Source organism: Siniperca chuatsi, linkage group LG17, assembly GCF_020085105.1.
Source record: "Siniperca chuatsi isolate FFG_IHB_CAS linkage group LG17, ASM2008510v1, whole genome shotgun sequence".
Classification (NCBI taxonomy): Eukaryota; Metazoa; Chordata; class Actinopteri; order Centrarchiformes; family Sinipercidae; genus Siniperca; species Siniperca chuatsi.
In genome coordinates, this window is record NC_058058.1 from 20,807,476 (window position 1) to 20,829,981 (window position 22,506).

At 41.0% G+C, this 22,506-nt stretch overlaps 1 protein-coding gene across 4 annotated transcripts in view; it reads right to left on the reverse strand.

Annotated features, from left to right (window-relative positions):
- The window catches only part of adcy2b (adenylate cyclase 2b (brain)), a 41,248-nt gene extending 29,375 nt beyond the window's left edge, over positions 1-11,873 (reverse strand). The window contains exons 1-2 of one of the 4 annotated variants that reach the window (XM_044172046.1): positions 10,794-11,873; positions 3,544-3,741 (exon numbers count right to left, since the gene is read on the reverse strand). In XM_044172046.1, coding sequence (XP_044027981.1) covers positions 3,544-3,741; positions 10,794-11,057 — 462 coding nt within the window. In that variant the 5' untranslated portion in view covers positions 11,058-11,873. Of the gene's footprint in view, positions 1-362; positions 566-3,543; positions 3,742-10,793 lie in introns of those variants that run through there. The other 3 variants (XM_044172045.1, XM_044172048.1, XM_044172047.1) reach the window with 3 other exon arrangements.
- Between the last annotated feature and the right edge of the window lie 10,633 nt (positions 11,874-22,506).

The window sequence follows — 22,506 nt, forward strand, 5'->3', positions numbered from 1 at the left end:
CTGCCCACTCTTCTTCACAAAAAGATCCAACGATTAACTGCTGATCCTGTGATAAATTATTAGAGATGAGTGGGCTGCTCACTCAGCATTACAAAAAACTAAATCCTGTTATGAACTGCTTTGAACACAAAATGAAAAATACTGAAGTATGATACAATGACTGCTCAAATATGTCCTTGCATATGGGAATAAGAACATGTTTTCAAGAGTTTCCTGCTTGTTTACTGTAATCAATCCTCTCTTTCCAGGTTTCCATCATAGCCTCTTACTCTGACTGTGGACGTGTGTGTGTGTGTGTGCATGATCCTGTGTGTTGTGCATACGTGTAGATGTGTGTTTCCTACTGTGCTGTTCATTGATACCTTGTGCCTTAACCTTCTGCTTCGTCCATGTCCACTTCCCCTGCTGTCAATCCACCCCTTCCTGTTATGGTGGTTGTGGCGGTGACCAGCACTAAAGGGTCACAGTTTCAACTGGGATACCAGATGAACTCTGACCTTCCTGCCTGTCTGTTTATTTCCCGTGTCTTTTAGGTTCAGAGAGTCGGTCTGCAAACAGGAATCTACTGAGAGTGACAGCTTGGAGTGAATCAGATTTGCTAAAAACAAACTTTGACAGAAATTGATCTTGCTTGGCTATATATTTTATTGCATATACAATAAAAAAAATACAGTATATGTACTTTTGTCTTACATTTCTAAGTCATTTGCTTCCTTTGAACAAGTGCTAGCCGGGAGGAGCTCTTCATATGCTACTCACAGTGTTTATGACATCAACAATATAATCATTATTTGCAGTGGCAGGGTTACAAAGATATTATAACTCCTACCACTGATATGTAGAGGTTTATCAAGCAAAAACATGACTAGGATATACACTGGACATTGGATATTAGTGATTGTTTGGTTAAAGGAGTTCCTTCTAAAAGAAGACCTGAACACAGAGGACAGAGAGAGAGGTGTTTTGTGTAAGCTTAGACTTTCTGTTGCCAGGGGAACCAACATAGGGAAGGATGCTGACGTCGAAGCAGATGTGGTGTTTTGAAGGTCCTGTATATTTTGCCATAACCTTCAGCTCCTAACCCTGAACTCCCACCTTGGAGGACAGAGGGCAGTCCGAGTGTGTGACGTCCGGTCTGTTTGGGTGGCTGCGGGAATCGGGAATGGCAGTCCAATTTCAGGTGCGTCACCTGCTTCTGTCTGCCACGCAGGCAGCCAGAAAACACTCTATCTTCACAGCACTCCGGCCTGAATCCTAATACCCCCTCAAACACCTCCAGATGGGAGCTGCAGCGATCATCTCACTTCAGCTTCTTTGATTACTTTTTTTCTCCTTCTTGTTCCGAGCACAACCCCTCCTCTATGCTTCAGACAAACACACACAGACACACAGATATGCACGCTTGAATACCCACATCAAAAATGTTTTGCTCTTTGCTCACTTTGGCGTTTATGTAAACAGCTCGGCAGCATTTTTGGATGCGAGCACCCTCGTCTCTTGCAAGTATGTGCCAACATGCACACACACACACACAGGTCAGGGTGACTGCGTCTTGATTGTGCGGCACCAGGTGTGGCAGCCATGTTCAGTCTGCCTTCTGGAAAGAGCTGTGGCCTTCAGAGGAATTGAATAAAGTCCAGACTAACTGGGTAATGCAGCTATATGGTGGCAGACACAGCTTGTACTGTCTGTGGACAAGATATTTTTTTGTGTGTATACAGAAAGAGGGTGAGCAGGTAGGCAAAATTGGGGTGGGGCAGAGGGGTTGAAAGCGAATGACCGAGCAGAGCACAGTTTGTCTCCATCTCTCTGCTCTCTTTTTCAGACCTTCACTGTTATTAGCTCTGTGTGCTCCATCAGACATGCTGTTCTCTCAGTAATCACAATCAATCCAACCCACTGAGAGCAGGCTGCAATTCCAGCTGTTCTCTTTTCACCGGATATCTGCTCCCTGACAAGTTTCTTTCTTTCTTTCTTGCCTTTCAGTCTTTATTTCTTTCTTTCTGTCTTTCTTGTTTTCTTCTAATGAACTAAAAGTCACAGAGGGATGGAAAAACAGAGTGTAGCTAGACAGACAGACAGATAGACAGATAGATAGACAGATAGATAGATAGATAGATAGATAGATAGATAGATAGATAGATAGATAGATAGATAGATAGATAGATAGATAGATAGATAGATAGATAGATAGATAGATAGATAGATAGATAGATGGGAGTATAAGTGGGAGAGTCATGGGAGCAGAATAGAGTGATTAATAATGCACAATGATTATGCTCTCACAGGTGGCTGATGATAAAAATATCTCCACCCCAGAGGAGGGAGGGAAGGAGTGAAGGGGAGGAAAGAAGGGAGAGAGAAAATTTGGACATGGTGGGGTGGGTGAAGGGGGGGTCTTAACAGGAGAGGAGGAGGCAGGTGGAGAAGCTGGGGAGAGAAAAATGGGATTTGATGAATAGGGCGAGACAGGGCGGTAGCATGAGAAAATAGGATTTCTGAGACAGAGAGAGAAGGAGTCTGGCACTGAAAACGAATGTGTCTGTCTGCTGATCTGCTCACCTCCAGCTTTCATCAGGCCTCATTAACACTTGTCAGGCGTGGAATTAATTCTGCGCTCACACGCAGACACAAACACAATCATACATGTATACACAAAGGCACATTCAAACTGACGGAGTGATGTTTAAAAAAACTCGACGTATGCAATCACAAGAACACTCACATGAATACACATGCATGTGTCATAAGTCAGACTTTAATTATTAGGTTTGATTATATCTCCTGTGAGTCCCCAAATAAATCTATCCTCTGTCTTGCTTGTCCAAGTATGTAAGCTAACCAACCAAACAGGGTTATGTTAGAACAAAGTAACAGTCTGATCTTCCATTTCTCTTTACCATATTCATAATACTAGGGCTAACAAGCTCTACAGTGCACAATGTACAATGTTTTTTCTTTATTTCCATGTCTTCTACCTGGATCACCAACTAATGAGGATGCTGACTCTTCACCTGGAAGATGTAGCTTCAGCCTCAGTCTTTCATGATATCATGATACCATGTATGTAGCCATCAAGTGAATATTTAAGACCCCTTTACATTCTCATTTCAAAAAGAGTCAGATGGAAACATTAAAAAGTCAGCCAGAAACAGTGTCATGAAGCTAACATTAGCTTAATTAGCTAGCTAGCTACAGTTGTCAGAGGGAAACAAAAGCAGGCTTCTGCTTTTGTTTCCCTCTGCCTGAAATCAAAGATCCATTGTTTCAGATATGGCTACGAATTTTCAATGGTAAATCTGCCACCATTATCAGTGTAAACTGCACATGTGCAGTGCAAGAACAGAAAGCTTGACAGGCGTAGCAACAGTAACTAAGGGGGGTGGAGCTTAGCGAATCAAATTGATTGCACACCCACATATGTGCAACCAGAAATGCTGTTGTATTATATATATATATACACAGCAGGTAGGTGTGTTCTTTAGACACGCACATCCAGATCATCCAGATACACACACAAAAAACAAACACAGATTTATCTACCTGGTCCCAGGGGCTGAGTATCCCTCCTGAGAACATGAACAGGTAACCCATGGTGACCAGACAGGCCCATATAAGGAGAGAGAATAGGCGGAGCATCCGTTTGAAGACCGACTCAATGCAGACAAGGATGAAGATGGACAGGAAGAGGAAGAGAGCAGCGGGAACCGTTATCAAGAACGTCAAGTGGTCCTCTGTATTCTGGAGAGAGAGAGAGAAATACTTACTGGTTTATACAGTTTCAGGTTTGGTGAGTTTGGTGGAGTTGAAGACAAACACAATGATTTGCAGAACATCTCTGTTTGGATATTCAGTAGGTCACTCACACACATATACAGTTTGTATTAATATACTAGCGAGGAAAGTCCACTGAGTACATTAGTAACAATTACTGTGGGGAACGCAGCTCTAAAAAGTCATGTACTCTGAATAATGCTAGACCTGAGCACAGTGCTACAGTGTGACAATGCGACAGTGTTAGCATGGAGGACCAAAGAAAGATCTATCAAAGACACATGGACGAGTTCAGAATATGCTTTACATGCTTTCTACAGATCAGTTTAACCCAAAACTTTCCTTTAACCTTAAACCCAACAAACACGGTCAAAATAGCAAAAAAATGTGCTTACTTTAGAAGAATTCTCCCTATTTTTGTGTCCTAGTGAGGACATTCAGTCCTCATAAGGATTGAGGTGCAACATGAGACACACACACACAAACAGATGAACAGATCGGCAGACAGACAGTCTGAGCCCAGAGAATGTGCTACAGCATCACTTCTGCACTCACACTGTCAAAGTCAGCATTTAGAACACACACACACACTCACACATATGCACACTATCTCGCTCTCTGACTCTGACCAGACCCACCTCCTCATCCTCTACAGCCTCTTCCTCACTCTCACTTTGTCATGTTTACAGTTTAGGAGGATGTACACAGCAAAAACTGTCTATCCTAACAGGTCAGTTGTGTTAAAAAAGAGACAACTCTGGCTGTACTTTTTTCCTTAGATGGCAGTTCATCTTTCTTCAAAGATTTCATTATCTGCCTTGTGAAGATATTGATTCTTGTTCCTTGAAACTGTCAGAAATGTCTCATTTGTTTCAAGAAAAATGATTCCTTAAAACTTTATTTACAGCTTAAAGTGTATTTCGATCATTCTCACAATCACTACACTAATATTGTCACCAAACTTTCATGGTAGGATGGATGGTCCGTGGGTGAATGAGATTGTTCTCAACGTTTGCGCAGTTATCTGGTAAGATTCAGGAAAGTCAGATTCATCTGTGTCTTTGTCATAAATTATTAGTGTTAACAGGAGGAGACTGCAGCACCTTTCAGCTCCCCTTAATGTCTTCATCTTACACACTTTCATCCTGTCCATGACCCCTGCATGTGTGTGTGTCCTAAGCATATTTCTAATTGTACATTCTGAGGCGAAAGTACCTCTTCTGATTTTGACTGAAATATACTTTACTATGCAAAAATCCCATCACACAAAAACATGCACACACAAATGCGGTCAGGTTAAGAATAAAGTACTCTCTACGTCCTTTTGCCCTCTTCAGGCTATGTAAATTATGGAAGAGTGGCAAAATCACCATCATTTGTTCAAAGAGAGGAGCTTCCACACACTGAGCACACTTTCACAGACTTGGTCTTACTCAACACCCACATAAACTATTTGAAGTTATTCCAAAGTCATGATTGCACTGACAGGTTCAGCAGCTGTAAATGTTAAATTAGCGAGCCACTGTGTGATTAGATGTCACCAATTTCACAGCAAAATGAACATCAGTGTGGGCACAGAAATGTGTTTGATTCTCTTAACATGCAATTCCCTGGAGCAGCTTTTATGTAACAGAATGAAAAGATGCCACAGACTCAACCTTGAATTTATGGCAGATTTGACAGTTTACTGACTCGAGCTGCTTTTTGAGAGTAGCAGAAGCTATTTGAGAAAATGTAGGAAGAGAGCATTTTGCTGTGTATTAGTGCAGCAGCACAATGTAGCAGAGGTGGCATGAGTCAGGGTCTGGCGAAGTGATCCCATGGGATCGGGCTGCTGACGCCATGCCAGCTATACAGTCAGCCTGGAGCGCAGACTGAATCCCAATGAGGATGTAAGCAAGACTGCAAACTCAACCACCAGAGGGGTACCTGAGTGGACATCAGTGACAAAGACCCTTCCTTTGGCATCAAACCACATTTTGCACAAACTGTATGCTTAGACACAACCATGCACACACAGGTTAGGGAGGGAGGGAGCCGCTCTCTCACCACTTGAGTGTTTTCACTTATTTGTGGTAAGAAAAAAAAAAAGAAGCATCTGCACTTTGCACATTTCTGATTGTAGGCCATCTAATCCTGTTAAAACCCTTTTAAAGCCATTTCCCTCAACATGGCATAGAGGGAGGGAGTTGTGCCTGCCTGCCATAATATACTGCATTGTCACCCAGAACAATTATTTCCTTTTTTAGCCCAGTCTGGCTTATCCAGCTATTATACTGGGAGGAAAAAGGGGGACCAGGGAGACATAGCAGCAGCAGCAGCAGAAAGAGACAGAGATGCAGTAATATAATTATTCAGCAGTGAAATGACACAAACACACCAAATACATTATGGCAGAAAGTGAAGCGAAAGGGAGAGGTGGTACAGAGGCTTGTGTTGAAATCATGATAGCGTGTGCACTTTCCATGTTTTGGAGCCTGTTTAATATTTATCCTGCCTGATGAAAACAGCACTCGTGGCCGATTTCTTCAATCTGCTCTCAGCTTGGTTATGAAAATCATCAATAATCAAGAAACCTTTCCTCGAGTGCTCCATTTGCAGTGTAGAGGAAGGTTAACACACTCAGAAAACAGGTCAAAGGTTGCAGAGCATCCGGCATTTGCCCCCAATGATTATTATATAAATTATTAAAACTAGTTTGAAGCATAACAGGTAGCTTATTTGAAGTCTTAATCGCTTTTATAGAGGATCTATTGTCATGAAAGGAGAAGTCTGATACTACTTCCAATCCTTTAGACAGTTTCAGCCCAGACAGGTGACTAAAATGTGTTCTGGTGGATTTACACCCAGCACATGTAAATATGTAATATTTCGAAATACAACACTTGTTTATCATGTATTTGGATTAGTTTTTATTTAAGAGATCTTGTTACTTCAGCTGTGTGATCTTGCATCCATTTATCACAGCACCCCAAGGGAGGTCTTCATCAGTACAGGCTGAAGAAATGGTCATTTCATAATCAGACAAAAAGATTCCAGAGGGCACATCAGTGGGCCAGCGCTGCTGAGTGGATCGAACCGGTATGAAAACACATTCATACAAGCAAAGATTCTCACCAGCCAAATAATAACTACCATTACATGTGAAGATAGGCCACAGGAAAATGGTAATATGGGCACTTGTAACTGAGGAAGTGGGTATTCTATTAATACTAAGAAATCTGAATGTTAGCTTGAAGGCTTAAAGGGCTAATCAGCACTAAATAATACAAAGCAAAACAGTATTACTCCTGTATTTAAAATCACTAGCACGTAGAACTTTAAAATCATCTTGCAACCTTAAAGGGACACTCCGCCAATTTTACACATTAAAGTCAGTTTAGTCTGAGACTGTCCTCCCAAGAAGAACAACAGCATCAGTTATTTCAGCAAGTACCCCAAAAACGACATATATTTACGTCAAAATGACAAAGCCCTTTAGCGGCCGTAGTAATTATGGCAGGAGGAATGGAGGAAGTCAGCTGACGTTACAGAGCGACAATGTCTGCGTAGGGAGGAGGTCGGGATGGATAGATGGGCCAATAAAACCTAAGACTTTAACATAGGAGACTGCTGTTCGTTTCCCGACAGTCAATTTTGTTTTTTAAGCATGACCACGATCATTCCCTAACCTAACTTTTGTTAACAATAAACACATGGTTAATTGTTGTAACAAAAGTCCCCTAACCTTAAGGAAGTACTAAAAACTATTACCCAGGAAGTAAAATAACTGGAATTTTGTGTGAAAAGAACCAACAAACTAATGATGTATCTAAAAATTTAAATATTTTGACAATTAGAATTAAATTATGAATACGGAATTTTGGAAAATTAACAAAAAGTCCAACTTTTTCCAGATTAAACATTTTTGTACGAAGTCCTGTATCTGCGTGTAGAACATTAGTGCTTTGTGGTGTTGCGGCTCTGACCACACCTCAGTCAGTGATGTCATAGCATCTGCTTCACCTCATTCATTCACCTTCCTGCCCCTAAGTAATAGCTGGTGATCCATCGAAAAACACCCTGCTCTCCCTGCCCTGCGTCTATCAAACTGTCAACGAGGTGGAACAAAATCAGTGTTTGATGCTATTAATGTAATATCAACAAATTCTTAAAATACAAAGACTAAAAATGTGTTGCAAATGAACATTAGTCAATAAAAGTACAGTACTAATGTAATCAATGATGTAAATCATGAAAATAATGGGAGCTTTTTTGTCCAATTCATAGATTTCCAATGTTCCATTACCTGATATAATCTCTATTAAACTGTCAAATGGCAATTTAAAAGTCATTAGCTAAACATACTGCCATGTAATTGCTGGTTCTGTACAGACTCACACAAGATTGGGCACACAATTACACACACAGACACACACACATACACATGCATACCTACACACATTCCAATCAATAGAACTTCAAGGCAACAAGAAGGAACAAGAATGATTTTCTCTAAAAATTGCAGATAAGTCTAAGAAGGAAATGAGATACTTCCTCAGACAAACACACCCAAACAACACACACACACACACACACACACACAATGAACATGCATGCAAGCGTACACATGTACATACCAGCACACACAAGCACATACACACCCATACTGTACAGTATGGGTGGAGGAGTCTATGTCACATTCACTCACTCCAGCCCTGATCTGAGGAGAAAGATATGAGTGTGCAGTAATTTTGAGAGCATTAGTGCTGCTTTGGTTGGGTTTCTGCTGGCTCACTGATAAAGCCAGAACACTTACAACAACATCCTCCCCTCCCTCTGCTGCCCGGCCCCCAGCTCCAAACCTACCCTCTATTTATTCCTGCCATTCTTCTTTGTCCAGCAGTAATAAATATACATGCCTCAGTGAACAACCGCTCCATAAGTACAGACAGGTCTGCCGGTTATTTAATAGGAACAAAGTGGAAAAAAAGAGAATGATTTCGATTGACATTGTGAATGATGGGAAATTATTAGGGTAGATTGTAATTTAACTTGACTTACCCAGAAGAATAGGAGAACCTGGAGAATAACCTGGCCGGCCAGGTTAATAACATCTATCGATTAGTCTTAAATAGAAGTCAAGGGATCGATTTGGGTGGAGGTTCTCCCGAGAATTACCTCGTTATGGGGAACGAGGGGTCACGTCGTCCCCAATATATGAAAAATGGAAATTTGGCCCACCCAATATTTGTAATGACCAATCATCAACTGCCTCCAAAAGCTAAAAGAAAGCACATTTTCTCCCCTCAATATTCAGTGTTAAACCGACTCCAAAATACACTGGATGGTCCCTGAACTCCTCCTGCTTCATGTTGGTTTACATGTCAACCAGCTAGAGTGAACAGCTGTGCAGGCATGTGTGTACATATATATATATATATTGGTCGACCCCAATGTCTGACTGAATTTTGCCCTTGGCCTCCCACTACTTTGAGAGCACATGACGCACGCAGAGAGTAAAGCATAAGTCCACAGATCTTCCTGAATATATAGCAGCAAAACAATCATTTTGAAACAACAACCACAGCAAAGAGTGGGCTTCCTTTTGTGTGGCTATTTCATAAAAACACAAAAGCAACACTTGAGAAACAATAGCTTGTGTTTGTTGTTGAGTGTTTGTGGCCAAAACAACACTTTTCACTTGACAAAAACACCAACACCCACATAGCTGCAAACTAAACTCTCATCGTGCTCTTGATCCACTCTGCAAACCCAGCGTTGCAATCTAAAGTGCCGCTTCACGGCCTCTTATGCTGTCACACATATTCATACACATGAACATGGACCTTCCTGTCTCATTCAGTCTCGTGCTAAAACCAAAGCTCCTTTTATTACCATCTTCTGTGATCCAAAAAGGCTTCTATTTGATATTAGTTTGTAGGAGGCTGATATTCTCTCAGGGATCGTGACCCGTGTGAAACCAATGGTCAACTTTTGATAGCTTAAAGGAAGTAGTTCTTTTAACCCAAACCATGATCTTTTCCTAAACCTAACCAAACTGCGACCGTCACCTAAAATGTTTCTCAGCAAGCATTATTTTGAAAGTCTAATCAGACGTTGCATATTTATAATTGCTAACTTGACCGCAAAAAAAAAATTGTTTGAAAGTCGTGCAGAGTATCACGATTTTTTTTTTAACTTGTGTGCATGTGCACGAATCCTATAGATTACATTTTGTGACTATTTCACGAACTAATGTGATACTGTGTTGTTATTGCAGCTCATGTCAAAGGAACAACATTTTGGGAAATGCTGAGAGTTTGATGAGAAGATCAATATCACTCTCACGTCTGTACAGTAAATACAGTATGTAGCTGGAGCCAGCAGTCAGTTAGCTTAGCTTAGCATAAAGACCAGAAACAGGGGAAACAGGTGGCCTAAAAAATAGTCCGGCACATAACCCCGTAAAACAGCAAATTGTAATTTTTGTAATTTGTTTTTTTCACCGATTAAACAAACGAGATGTAACATGAATATTAGTGAGCTTTAGCAGTGCTCCTAAATTGAACTTGTTACCTTCAGACAGAGCCAGGCTAGCTGTTTCCCCTTGTTTCCAGTCTTTATGCTAAGCTAACGTCTGCCAGCTCCAGCTTCATAATGACTGAACAGACATGAGAGTGGTATCCATCTTCTTATCTAACTTTCTGGAAGAAAGCGAATAAGCGTATTATTGTCAAATGTCGAACTATTCCTTTAACTGCCAACCTCTTATTCTATTTATTCCAAAAATGAAGAAAGAAGTGATTTCTGATGACAAGAGAACAAAACGTGTAAATGTCCCAAACTATCACAGATTAAGAGTTGTTTGTTACTGTTGTGAAAATGTTGTGAAATACACAACAGTAATAACATTCCTGCTGACTGGCACTAACTAACTTTTATTTTATCTTTAAGATGAAACTACACTAACTTATTCTTTCTTGATAGATACACTGTCCTCTGCACACACACACACACACACACACACACACACTCACCAGTCCTGAAGCGAAGAACACCGCCAGCAGTGCGAGGCAGGTTCCCATGACGATCAGCAGCAGGAACACGATCAGCGGATGCTGCTGGCTCATTCTGTAGTAGGACTCGTACAGCCAGTCCTGAGGCTTCTCGCCCTCCACGCACACCTCACCCTGGAACCCCGGGCACCCGTCTCCCAGGCTCTCGGGCCCCTCGGCACCCTCCCCGCCATCGCTCTTCTCCAGCAGGTAGCGTCCGCGGGTCCTCAGAGCCTCTTGCCACATGGGTAGCTGCCTCTGGAAGGACGGTCCGGCTTTCTTACTGACCAAAACACGTGCACACAAAAGTGACCGGGGTGAGGGATGCCTTCACTCCCTTTCTTCGTCCACCTCCTCCTCCTCTTCCTCCTCCTCCTCTTCGTTTAAAAAAGTTTGGTCAGCTGTGTGCGATGGATGGACAGCTGAGTGGAAGAGAGCCAACTTTTCAGCACCTCCGGTTTCCCTTGCATCCTCTGCCGCTCCTTCTGCTTTAGAAGAGTCAGGACAGTGTGAAAACGGATCTTCCTCCTTCTCCTCCACCTCCACCTCTTCCTCTCAGAGAAAGTGGTCAGACACCGAAAAGGAGAGATGAGACTTCAGTTCCCTTTCCTTGCTTCTCCTTCTTGTTTGCTCTGTATGTTTGGTCAGTCAGACAAAGAGCAGGCAGCCTCTGTTTAGCTTGGCACTGTGGCTGCGACGAGGCAACATGTTACTGTGCTGAGGTGCAGATGAGGACTGAGGGAGAGAGAGAATGTGAATAACTGGGAGGGAGAAAAGAGAGAGAGAGGGCTGAGGGTGTGTACCAGTGTGTGTGGTGGGGAGAGCTAGTGGGTAAAAGTGTGTGTCTGTGCTGTAATCAGACAAATGTGAGAATTGTGATGTGTGAGATTAGCCTATGTGGAGAGTATATGACTCAAGACTGTGTGTGTGTGTGTGTGTGTGTGTGTGTGTGTGTGTGTGTGTGTTGTAAGGTACAGAAAAATGAAGACACTTAGAAATTTACACAAGAGAAACAGAAGATAGTGTAAGGTTAGCAGAAGAGAAGAGAGGAAGAAGAACTGTGTGCTTGTCAGCGTGTGTGTGTGTGTGTGTGTGTGTGTGTGTGTGTGTGTGTGTGTGTGTGTGAAAAGCAGAGTGAGCATGAGTGAGTGAGAAGGGTTGTAAACAGCTGTGCTAAACCACAAAGAGCAGCAGAGTGTGGAGGCAAAGAGAAGAAAATGCCATCCAGCAGCCGGTGACGAGATAAAAAGATGAGCAAGAAAAACACACACACACACACAGAAGGGGGAAGGACGGGGAGGAAGAGGACGGAGAAACAAAGTCAGGAAGGAAAAACCTCAGGAGACAGAGAGAGTGTGGGAGGAACAGAGATTGGTGCCTCAAACGGGGGGGAAGGAAGGAGAGGGAAGAGAGAGCTGGTAATGAGTGAAAGTTTGAGAGTGACAGCGTCTGTGTGTGTCGGCGGTGGGACTAAAATCAGAGCTGACGAACCAAAATCCCAATATTCCTCTCCTCCTCCCAGCTTTCATTTCTCTCTGTTTCATTTCGACTCCCGTTCTGCCACGGCGGGCTCCCTCTCTCTCCCCTTGCCATGCTACATGTGATGCTCGGTGAAGTGTGAAAACGGCCGTGCCACTTCAATGTGTCAAATCCACATAGTTTCCTTTTAGCACGCTAAGCAGACAGACAGAGAGAGAAAGGGAGAGTATATATGCTAAGGCCAAGCATACAGCTATCTGATAATGATAAATACTGTACATAGAGCTGAAGATCATCTCTAGAAACTATAGGCTTTACATTTTCAGATAATGGCTGAGTGATGATCTTATCCAGAGTAAAAGTGAAGGCAACAGGATAAGCTTCTGTCCCAGAGCGCCAAAAATGACAAGCAGCCATAAGCAAAGCAACACACATATCCCCAGTGAATAATGCACCCACCCTCTGGGCAAACTGGTAACAATTTATACAAATTGAACAAGCTGTGCAGCCATGAAAGCGTCTCTGTGAGGCTTGTACTTGGGCACAGCGGTGCTTTGAGCTGAATTCTAACATTGGCCTGTCAAAATGCTCACAGTAACAGGGTTAAAATGCTGATGTTTAGTAGATAATGTTTACCATGGTCACTATCTTAGTTTAGTGTGTTATAGCATGCTAACATTTGAAGTGAATGACCATACAACCAACAGACTGACCAACAGTGCCATCCCTAGAGCCCCGCTGCTAGTTTGGCAACACAAATGCAATTTTACAGTGTTTGTGTTGCCTTGCTTTGACTGATTGCACACATGATGTAGTCAGTACATAAATGAAAAGGCGCATTTATGGGCCTGAAGGCAGATTATTACAACAAGGACACCTGGGATCACCACATTTCATCTTATCCCAACTGTCAGTTGCACCCCCCTTCAGGCATTCAGTGTAGTGAGTGTGTTATAAAAATCTGATTGGCAATATGTGGACAAGAAACACATGAATTGACTTACTCAGGATTCACAGCTTCTTATTCCTGGAGTTTATGGAGTATTTTTAGAAAGAGTGCAGCGCAGGGAAATCAATCACTGTGGAGAAAGCGACATGGTGAGAAATTCATAGAGTATCACCATCTAATTGGCTAACGTAATGAAGATAATGATAATGATACTCACATCATCATGTCCTGCCGCACAGTAACCCTCAAGCTACCCAAATATTCTTCACCTACACGCTTTGTCAAGTGACCTCTAAAAAGAAAGATTCTCATGTTTTAATCATATTGTAGAATACTAAAAGAAAACTCCATGCAGGTCAGTAATAAATGCTTTATTACCTTGATTAAAATGCTGTAGTTACGGTCAGTAGAAGTACTGTTTAGCTGTTGATTTTAATCTGATACATTTTTAAAAATCCATCCATTCAACAACTGTGTATAATAAAATCACAACATACATTTAATGAAAGCTCTATTAGGCAATTTTGTGATCACTAAAGGGTAAAAATGAATGAATATATGGTTTGTCCCAGTTCAATTCTGATTCTACCTGGGGTTTGAGAATGTATTACATTACCTTACATTTATTTAGTAGATGCTTTTGTCTAAAGTGACTTAAGTGCAAGAGTGTTAATGTATTGTATTTACATAGGGAAAATGGCATATTAATCATACTCAAAGATGTCAGTATTTCCACTGCTGTTGATGAATACTGTAGAGCTTTTTCAGGGCAGACATTTTGACATGCCGCAGAAGGAAAAGCACAGCAAGATTATTTATATCCATTTAGGCGTGCCTGATTCAGAGTTATTAGTTTCACCTGTGCTTTTCCTGCTTTGTACGACTAGTCAAAACATCTGCCATGAAAAGGGTGTGTTGTCCCACAAGAACTTAAAAATAATTAATAACTGTGGTAAGAAGCGTCTAAAAAATGTATAAAATAAAAACAGAAAAATAACACGGTATTAAATCTTTGGGCAAACATTTAGCTTTCTTCCTGATGAGATTCCAAATTTTACTTTGGCAGTAATGTTAGCATGCCAATGTCACAGTATTATTTTCATTCCTCTGCGAATATTTGTATGCTAGATGCTAACTGCCAAAACAATATACTTCAAGAATGTTATATAGAATCAGTGTATACTTTATAGTATTAGTGTAATGCTATGTGTGGCTAACATGTTTGCTAACATGCAATGCTAACATTGCCTACTTAACTACACATTCAGTTAACACACAGCAATTTTAGCTTTCATCTGAAGCTGGGTTTATAGCCACCTGGCAAAAGTAACACTCACCTTTTAGCTCTGCTTTGGTCTCAGCCAATTCCTAAGAAAAATATCTGGGTCTTTAACTTGCTACCTGTCCAATTTCTTCACCCACAAGAAGGCAAGCTTGTTTGAGAATATGGCCGCCATCTGTTTAATATGAGGAGTTGATGAGAGCCGTGAGACTCAACTGTGCAGTCTACTGTGCGACTAAAAGTAACTAGAACTACATAGCAGAGTGTTATTTCTCAGTGCTTCTTATAAAAATATGACTTAATGCTGGTTTAAAAAAAACTATTATTTGTTTGTTTTAAAGTGATGCATTTTGTTAAGTAAGTTTGATGGATTCCAGTCACTCTGGGCTGTAGGTAATAAGTGCCCATTTCTCTTTGAATGATCTTTAAATAATCAATGACAAAAATGTAAAACACACCCTTTTCTGTTTTGGGATTAACATCACACTCTCAACTCCAGGTAGAAAATATTTTGATGCATAAGCAGGAATGGGCAATTTAAGTGTTGGACAGATATAATACTGTAATATTAATAGTTGTAAGTAATTATAGATACTAGAGTAAAAATAAAAAAACAAACTCTGCAACAGTTCAATTGCACAATATGTAGAAATCAAATACTTTGCACTAAAATGTCCAAATCTGGACCTGAATCCATCAACAACACTACTAAATACCCATATACATTGGTTTTCAGCTGAAAAGAGTGGTTTGGGGGGTTTAGTTACTCTTCAAGTAAACGTCTAAAAGGTGCAGTAACTAAGGTTTTAATATCATGCACTCCATTTCAACACCACCACTAACTACAGTCTCAAAAATGACTGAGATTTTAACTTCTTAAGGCCAGCTGCTCCAGTGGTTGATGTTCATTAGAGGATTAAGTTCTCAGTGTCAGTAACCTCCTGAATGTAAAGCAGGGCGCTGCTTTGGAAGATCAGGCGTTCTGGAACAGCAGAAGCCCAAATATATATTTTAGAAACAGGAAAGATGACAGAGAGATAGAAGAGACGACAGATGCCAGGAGCCACGCATCGGAATAACCCAGATTTCCCCAGACAAGCTGATAACCGTATGACATGAAGTGTGATGTATTTACAGCCATTCAGTGCTGCTCATTCTGCCTCTTGTGTCTGCGAGTCTGCGCCTTCCCGACGGCTTTTTGACCATGTGGAAATTGGTGTGAATCTGTGTTTCATTGTCACATCAAATCTCCCTTCTGGTGGTAACAGAGGCATTTGATGTGTGATGAAGTCTTAATCTGCAGTGTTTGGTGTCTATATCTGTTTTATCCCTGCATTTGTGTGTGTGTGTGTGTGTGTGTGTGTGTGTGTGTGTGTGTCATACCATATTGCAACATAGCATATGCTTCCTGCTTGGTTGCCTTGAAAGAGTGTGTGTAATGTAATCTAATTAGGTCTGCCTTGACACAACAAAGCCAAGATTAATGGACTGAGCTCCCTGCACGCGGACACACACACACAACCCCCATGACAGTTTAGGAGTGCATGTGTGTGTGTGTGTGCTTGTAATTGTGCAAGTGAGAGACAGCTTGAACTGTGAGCCATTTTCCTTTATTCAACTTGTCCTTCGCTCAGTGTGATAAATGTTGTTTCTCATGAGCCCTTGAGCAATGTTACTCAAATTAGGGGAATCCCATTCTTTACCAGGATTACACATATGCACTTGCACACACACACACACACACACACATGCACACACTTCCCCAAATGGCAGAAGCATCATTGTGGAACTGTGAAGTGTTATTTAGACTGTGAGGGGAGGAGGAAGGAGAGAAAACTTGAGAAAACAACCCCAAAAATGAAGTAAACTACACACACACACATACACACACACACACACACACACACACACACACACACACACACACACACACACACACACACTGACACAGACCAGTGGATATGAGCAAATGTGTGCGAGACACAGACAGCTACAGACAATACATTGCGACAACTGTTTTTACCATGTTGTCAAACCACATCCCATTCATCATCTATGTGTTCATTATACTATAAATGGAGCATTCTATATAAGCTTATACTGTATCACATTAACAACAGGTGTGGTTGTGCTGAGCACCTGCTACCCACTCCACACACAGCACTAAAGGCGGTGACAGAATGAGAGCACATTGAGGAAGAGTGGCCTTAACACACTAATTCTGCATCAACACCCTCCCACATACAGACAGAGGCACAGTTTCAGGACAGAAGTCGAAGCAACACAAGCAGATGGAGAGAGGACGACGGAGATATGCTGCCTTCATGAGCTGTAGGAAATACTACAACTATGAGATGAGCATGCATAAATGACCCCTAATAAAGTGGTAAATACTGATGTGAAGGTTAAGACTGATGTTTGTTACTACTGTTAAAGCTGCCTTAAAAAGTGTTTGGACAATTGGGGGCAATTGAAAAAACTGAAAACACAATCTGACATATATTCACCATCAGGCCTGGAACTTTACAATTTTAGGGGCAAGACCACTTGGCCAGCAGTGGGGCAATTCTTTTTATGGCGACAAAGGCCACATGCCAGGTCATCACGGCCATACGTTAAAAAACGGGATTTTGATTCACTTAAAAAAAGCATTATAGTTTCCCCCCCCTTTTTAACAGTGTAACACTTCTAGAGAAATAAAAACAACATTTTCATCAAAAGAATAATTTATAATATTTGAAAAGGTTTGTGATACCATACCATCTTGTTTAATGCAGAATGTTATGGATTAAGACTTTTTTTAAAACAAGTTTTAATGTCTTCTGGAGGCAGTCTGATGAGGTATAGGCTAAGTTTTGATATGTGACAGTTTAACATCTTAAATTCCCACCCAATATTATTCATAAGAGAAAATGGTGATTATGCACTATGGTGAGTTTGATGCATTGGGCCAATTTCATAAAATTGCGACATATAATATGATAAGTTGATTTGAAAGTAACATGGTCATTTGCTTGGAGAACTAACTGAAGCATTAATGAGCGTTATATGGCAGAACTGTGCCCTACTTGTTTTGTGGTCGATTTATCCAACCGTTACTTTCGTCCCATGCCTGTGTTTCAGAGAGGGGCTAAAGTATCAATGCGCACCTTCAACTTCTGAAGGTGCGCATTGAAACAAAAAACAGTTGGTATTGGTAGAGGACTTGTGTATGTTGTTCACAACAATAAATGCATCTCTGTTATAGTTCTTGTTCTAGGCTACTTCCATCCCTGCTCTCCCCTACATAAGGTGATGACTTATGTTAACATCACATCTATAAGCACAACAGCCTATATGTGTGAGACGGACAAATTCACTGTATGTAGTTTACATATTTTGTCATATATCATATTTATGTATGGGACTGTTTGAGAAATACTCAGTAACATTAATTAATAACATTTAATCAATAGCATTCTGAATTAAACAAATCTTTGTTTCCGGAGCTGATGATGGAAGTAGCTATGAGCCATCTCGCTTCCTTCTCATCTCTGTTGAGAATTGCACAGTACTGATCGGACAGGATGTACGGCTTCAAAACGATTGCGCTTCAATGCACGCATTTGGTCACACCACATGTGTTACATTACAGTGCCGGGACGGACTTGACAGGAGAGGGCAGAGAGGCAGGGCGGGGAAAGACCAAGGCCACAGCGGCCGATGGGCATACGATTTTCAGGAGGAAATCAAGGCCAGACAGAGGGGTCGTGGCCTGCCCTGACCACCATATAAAGCTTTTATGGTGTATCTTAGAAATGGAAACAAATAGTGTTAAATCTTTGTACAAACATTTTGCTTTCTTCCTGTTGAGTTTTAGTTCGTTTTATTTTGGCAGCAACATTGGCATTCTAAAGTCTGATTACATCTTTTACACTAGTATTTCCTGTACATATTTCATTCATATAGTACATATTTCTTGTATGCTATAGCTGGTAACTGCTAAAACGGTATACTATAAAGAACTGCAGATGGAGTTAGTGTATACTTATATGTGTGGATTTCAGCTTATCAACTTAGCTTATATGTTAGCTAACAGTTGCCTATTTACACTTCCAGCAGACACGAAGCAACTTTAGCATTAATTTGAAATTGTGTTTCTGACGATATATGATATTTACTCTTCTTTTAGCTCAGGGGGAAATATCTGAGGGAAATATCTGGCTCCACTATGTTCACCAGATAGTGCTGGGCAGGGAGTGTACAGTGGGTTTATCACAGGAGAGCTTCACTTCACAAGTGAGCAGAGTCTGCTGGAAAACCAAAACAAGGGGCTAAAATAGGCTAAAAAGGTCCATGGACCTAAGGGGAACTTGAGAATTGGGTGATAATTCTCATGTGGGTGCGTCACTACAAGCGACCCCTTTCACACGTATGTCATATGATCCATTGTGTATTTAAAATATTGATTAGTGCAGCTTTAATGATATGATGGATCATTTTGAGTGGATTTTTAGAAGGTATTGCATTATTTGTTGTTTGTGAGCACATTAACCCCCAAATATTAAACGCTTACTATATATAATATTATAATATACAAAATAAAAAAATATATAAACATGTGTAAAGAGAAACATGACACTTGATTAAATCAAAACAACAACCACTAAAATATAAATAATGAGGATCACAGGATCCATTTTTTATCGATATGGTCAATTGATCATGGTCTATTCCTGATTGAAAGCGCTTGATTACAGTGACAAATTCAAGAACTGGAATAAAAACATTGGAGCCTGAGGTGCAAAGTGACAGCAACAACCAGACCCGCACAAATGCTTTGTAGTGGAGATAAACTGCCTTTATGCGTTCTGCTGTATTGCACATGTGCCTGTCATTGTGCAGATTTAATGTGTGGCTCCAAGACATTTCCTCTGTGTTTAAGAATCTGGGGTTTTTTTTTTTTTTTAGCTTGTCTTGGGTAATCAAATGAATAATTAGGATGCATGATGCTGGCAGGCCTGCTGAGAGAAATCTGCAGCTTGTCACTTTTTTTTAAAAAACAGAGCAGCATGAGCTCAGGAAGAACAGAGAGAATAACAATTGGATTCCTGCATAGTTTCCTCTGTGTGTTGCTGTTTTAAATACACAAGCAACAGCAAAAGCACACAGTCATACACCCACCAGTATTGTCAGAAATCAGTGTATAGATAATCTTTATTTGTGCCTGCTTGGTGTCACACATCCACCTCTACTCATATGGGAATCCTGTCTCATCAATCCTGTCTTATGGACTCACTGAAGAGCACACATGTTAGAAGGTCACAACAGAATCTGCTCTTCTGTACCCTATATATTATACATAAGTATTTGAAGATATTGAGGGCTAAAAACAATCTAGGTTAAAAAGCATCTTGTGAATATTGGATTAGATATGATCCCAGATGAAGCTGTGCGCGAACAATGATAATTACAGTAGGATTGACGATGTGCTAGAAATTAAGCAGATTTCCCACCTTGATGAGAGAAAAGTGGGCTTCATCATCTAACTGGGTCTCTCTCAACCCAACGGTGATTAAAACACACTGAGATGACCTAGATAAGTCGCAATCAAGGTGGGAAGTTGGGAAAGAGAGAGAGGGAGAGGGAGGGGGAGATACCACCCACACTGAGAACTTCTGATTCCTCATTATACAGAACACTGTGGGATTCATTAAGTACAACGAGATGTTTTTCTCAATCAAATGTAGTGATTTAAAGCCTGCTGTAGATTCAGCCTGTTTTGCATTTGATCCCTTGACAAAAATGACCTTTTTGAGAGATACACAAAGTATCTGGGAATTGACAAAATGCTTATCTAATCAGGCTTTTCATTGCCTTTGATTGCTGTTGTTCAGGGGATTCTCACTCGGCTTGTTAAAATGCAGTTTGGCTCTGTTTCCTGCAGCACCAAATCTTGAGAAGTGGATGATAGTCGAATTTGAAGACTCCCTGGATAAATACTGGAGCTTCACAGCATCATTAAGTGTACTATAGAAGGTGATCTCTCTCTGCACTGACACTAAATACAGCAGTTAATAAGGTGCTTCATAAGCAATGGCCTCAGGTTGGTTAGGTTTGTAAAGAAATTACAAAAAAACTAAACACAAAACAAATCAGATGTACTTTCAGAAAATCACAACATATCATCATATCAGTGGTACATATTATGATAACTTTGGCTGATTATCTTAACAATTAAAGCACTGGTTCCCAACTTGGGGGTCAGGTCCTCCTAAGGGGTCACAAGATAAATCTGAGGGGTGCAAGATAATTCACAACATTAGCATTCATTTGGAGTTGAGTTTCTTATCCTCCAGCAAGTGTAACTTCAATATTCACTCTCTTTTTAGTTTTAAAGAAATATATTTTTAGTTGCTAAATGCTCAACTGTGTTCCCCAGCTAGTGTCTGCCTGCTGTTTGATGCTGAGCGGGTAGAGTACACTGGGTTTTTAGAGCCTTTTTGCTGAAAAATGAAAAGGATGCTGATTTGAGCGGTTCAAGTGAACCAATAAAGCAGCGGGTTTTAAAACCAAAACAATTAGTTCAAAGACGTTGACATGCTCTGTAGTGCTGAGGGGTGCTGCAGAATCTTGTGATGATTCTCTGTAGGTTTGTTACTATGAGTGACACCTTTCCCATTACACGTAGTCACTGGATCCATTTTTAATATAAAAATATTAATTAAAGTGGCTCACAGCTCACAAACATATGCAAACTGTGAAGACGGCGGTCATAAGAAGACAATGCTTTATTTTACATGTCAAAAGCCAAAAAGGCTGTGAACCATTGATTTAAAGGATCATTAATAAATCAAAACTCAAAAATGTTTGATTTCGTACAAACCAGGAAATAAAATTTCAAGTACTGAGTGCATCATGGTCAGGCAGGAGAAGTCTCATCTGCCTGTTACTCTCTCAGCTCTGCTTTTTCCATGGAAGAATCAAACCAAGTGTGGATGCAGCTTATCACTGACTTGTGAGCGACTTTCATTCTGCCGTGCGTCAAGCTTTTCCACTCAAAGTCGTTTAATTCAGCTTTGGCTGAGGAGAGACTGCTGGCCTGGGTCATCTGGTTGTACGGCTGGTACTCCTCAGACATAATGCAGCCAGCAGTGTGTTTATTGGACAGATTCCTCTGCAGCTTAGTTATCATGGATAGTTTTCTGTTGGTTTGCTGTGAAAATACAGCAATTTTCTGAAGCTGAAGAGACAGGTTCAATTAATGTCGACAGCGTTACAAAGATGAGCTCCTTACTATGTTTTTAACTTTCTTGTTGGAGTGTGGCACCTTAGGAGAACGCACTCTTCTGAGAAACCTTTGATTCTCGTCTCTTTATCTTTGTCTACGTTGTTCAACCTCACTCACTCTGAACACTAATCCATATGTCTCACCTTTGAACAGGTAGCTGCTTTACAATTCAAATGCTCTTACTTTTTGGCCCATTTCACGTTGTTCAGCCAAAGCTTTAGGTCTAATCTTTTCAAGCTTCCTCTGTAGCTCAGGTTCATTACTGTTCAGAGGTCATATCAGCAAGGTCAAGACAAGCGGATCAGGATCGTCATGAAGATGCCCGGGCAGGTGCTTCAGAGTTGTCTGGACTGATTCTTTTCTATCACAAGAAGCACCGCTGCCGCCAGCACAGACAGTACACCTAATCCTGAACAAACCCACACACATACAAACACCTGACATCCACTGAAGGCCCGGTGTGACTGAACGTGAAGCTTGTGGACAAAGACCTGATGATGTGGAGTTAACGCTCAGCAATGTAGAGGAGCAGCCTTGTGTTTCAGAGGTTCTCTTAATTCAACACCAACAGAAGTACATTTGCACCACCCAGTGTTGATGAGAAGAAAATCATATTGACTGAAGAAGATACCAGAGCCACATAGACACAGATACAGTGGGAACTAAACCATAAACCCAGGGAGTTCAAAATAATTAGAGACACGTTACTTTCAAG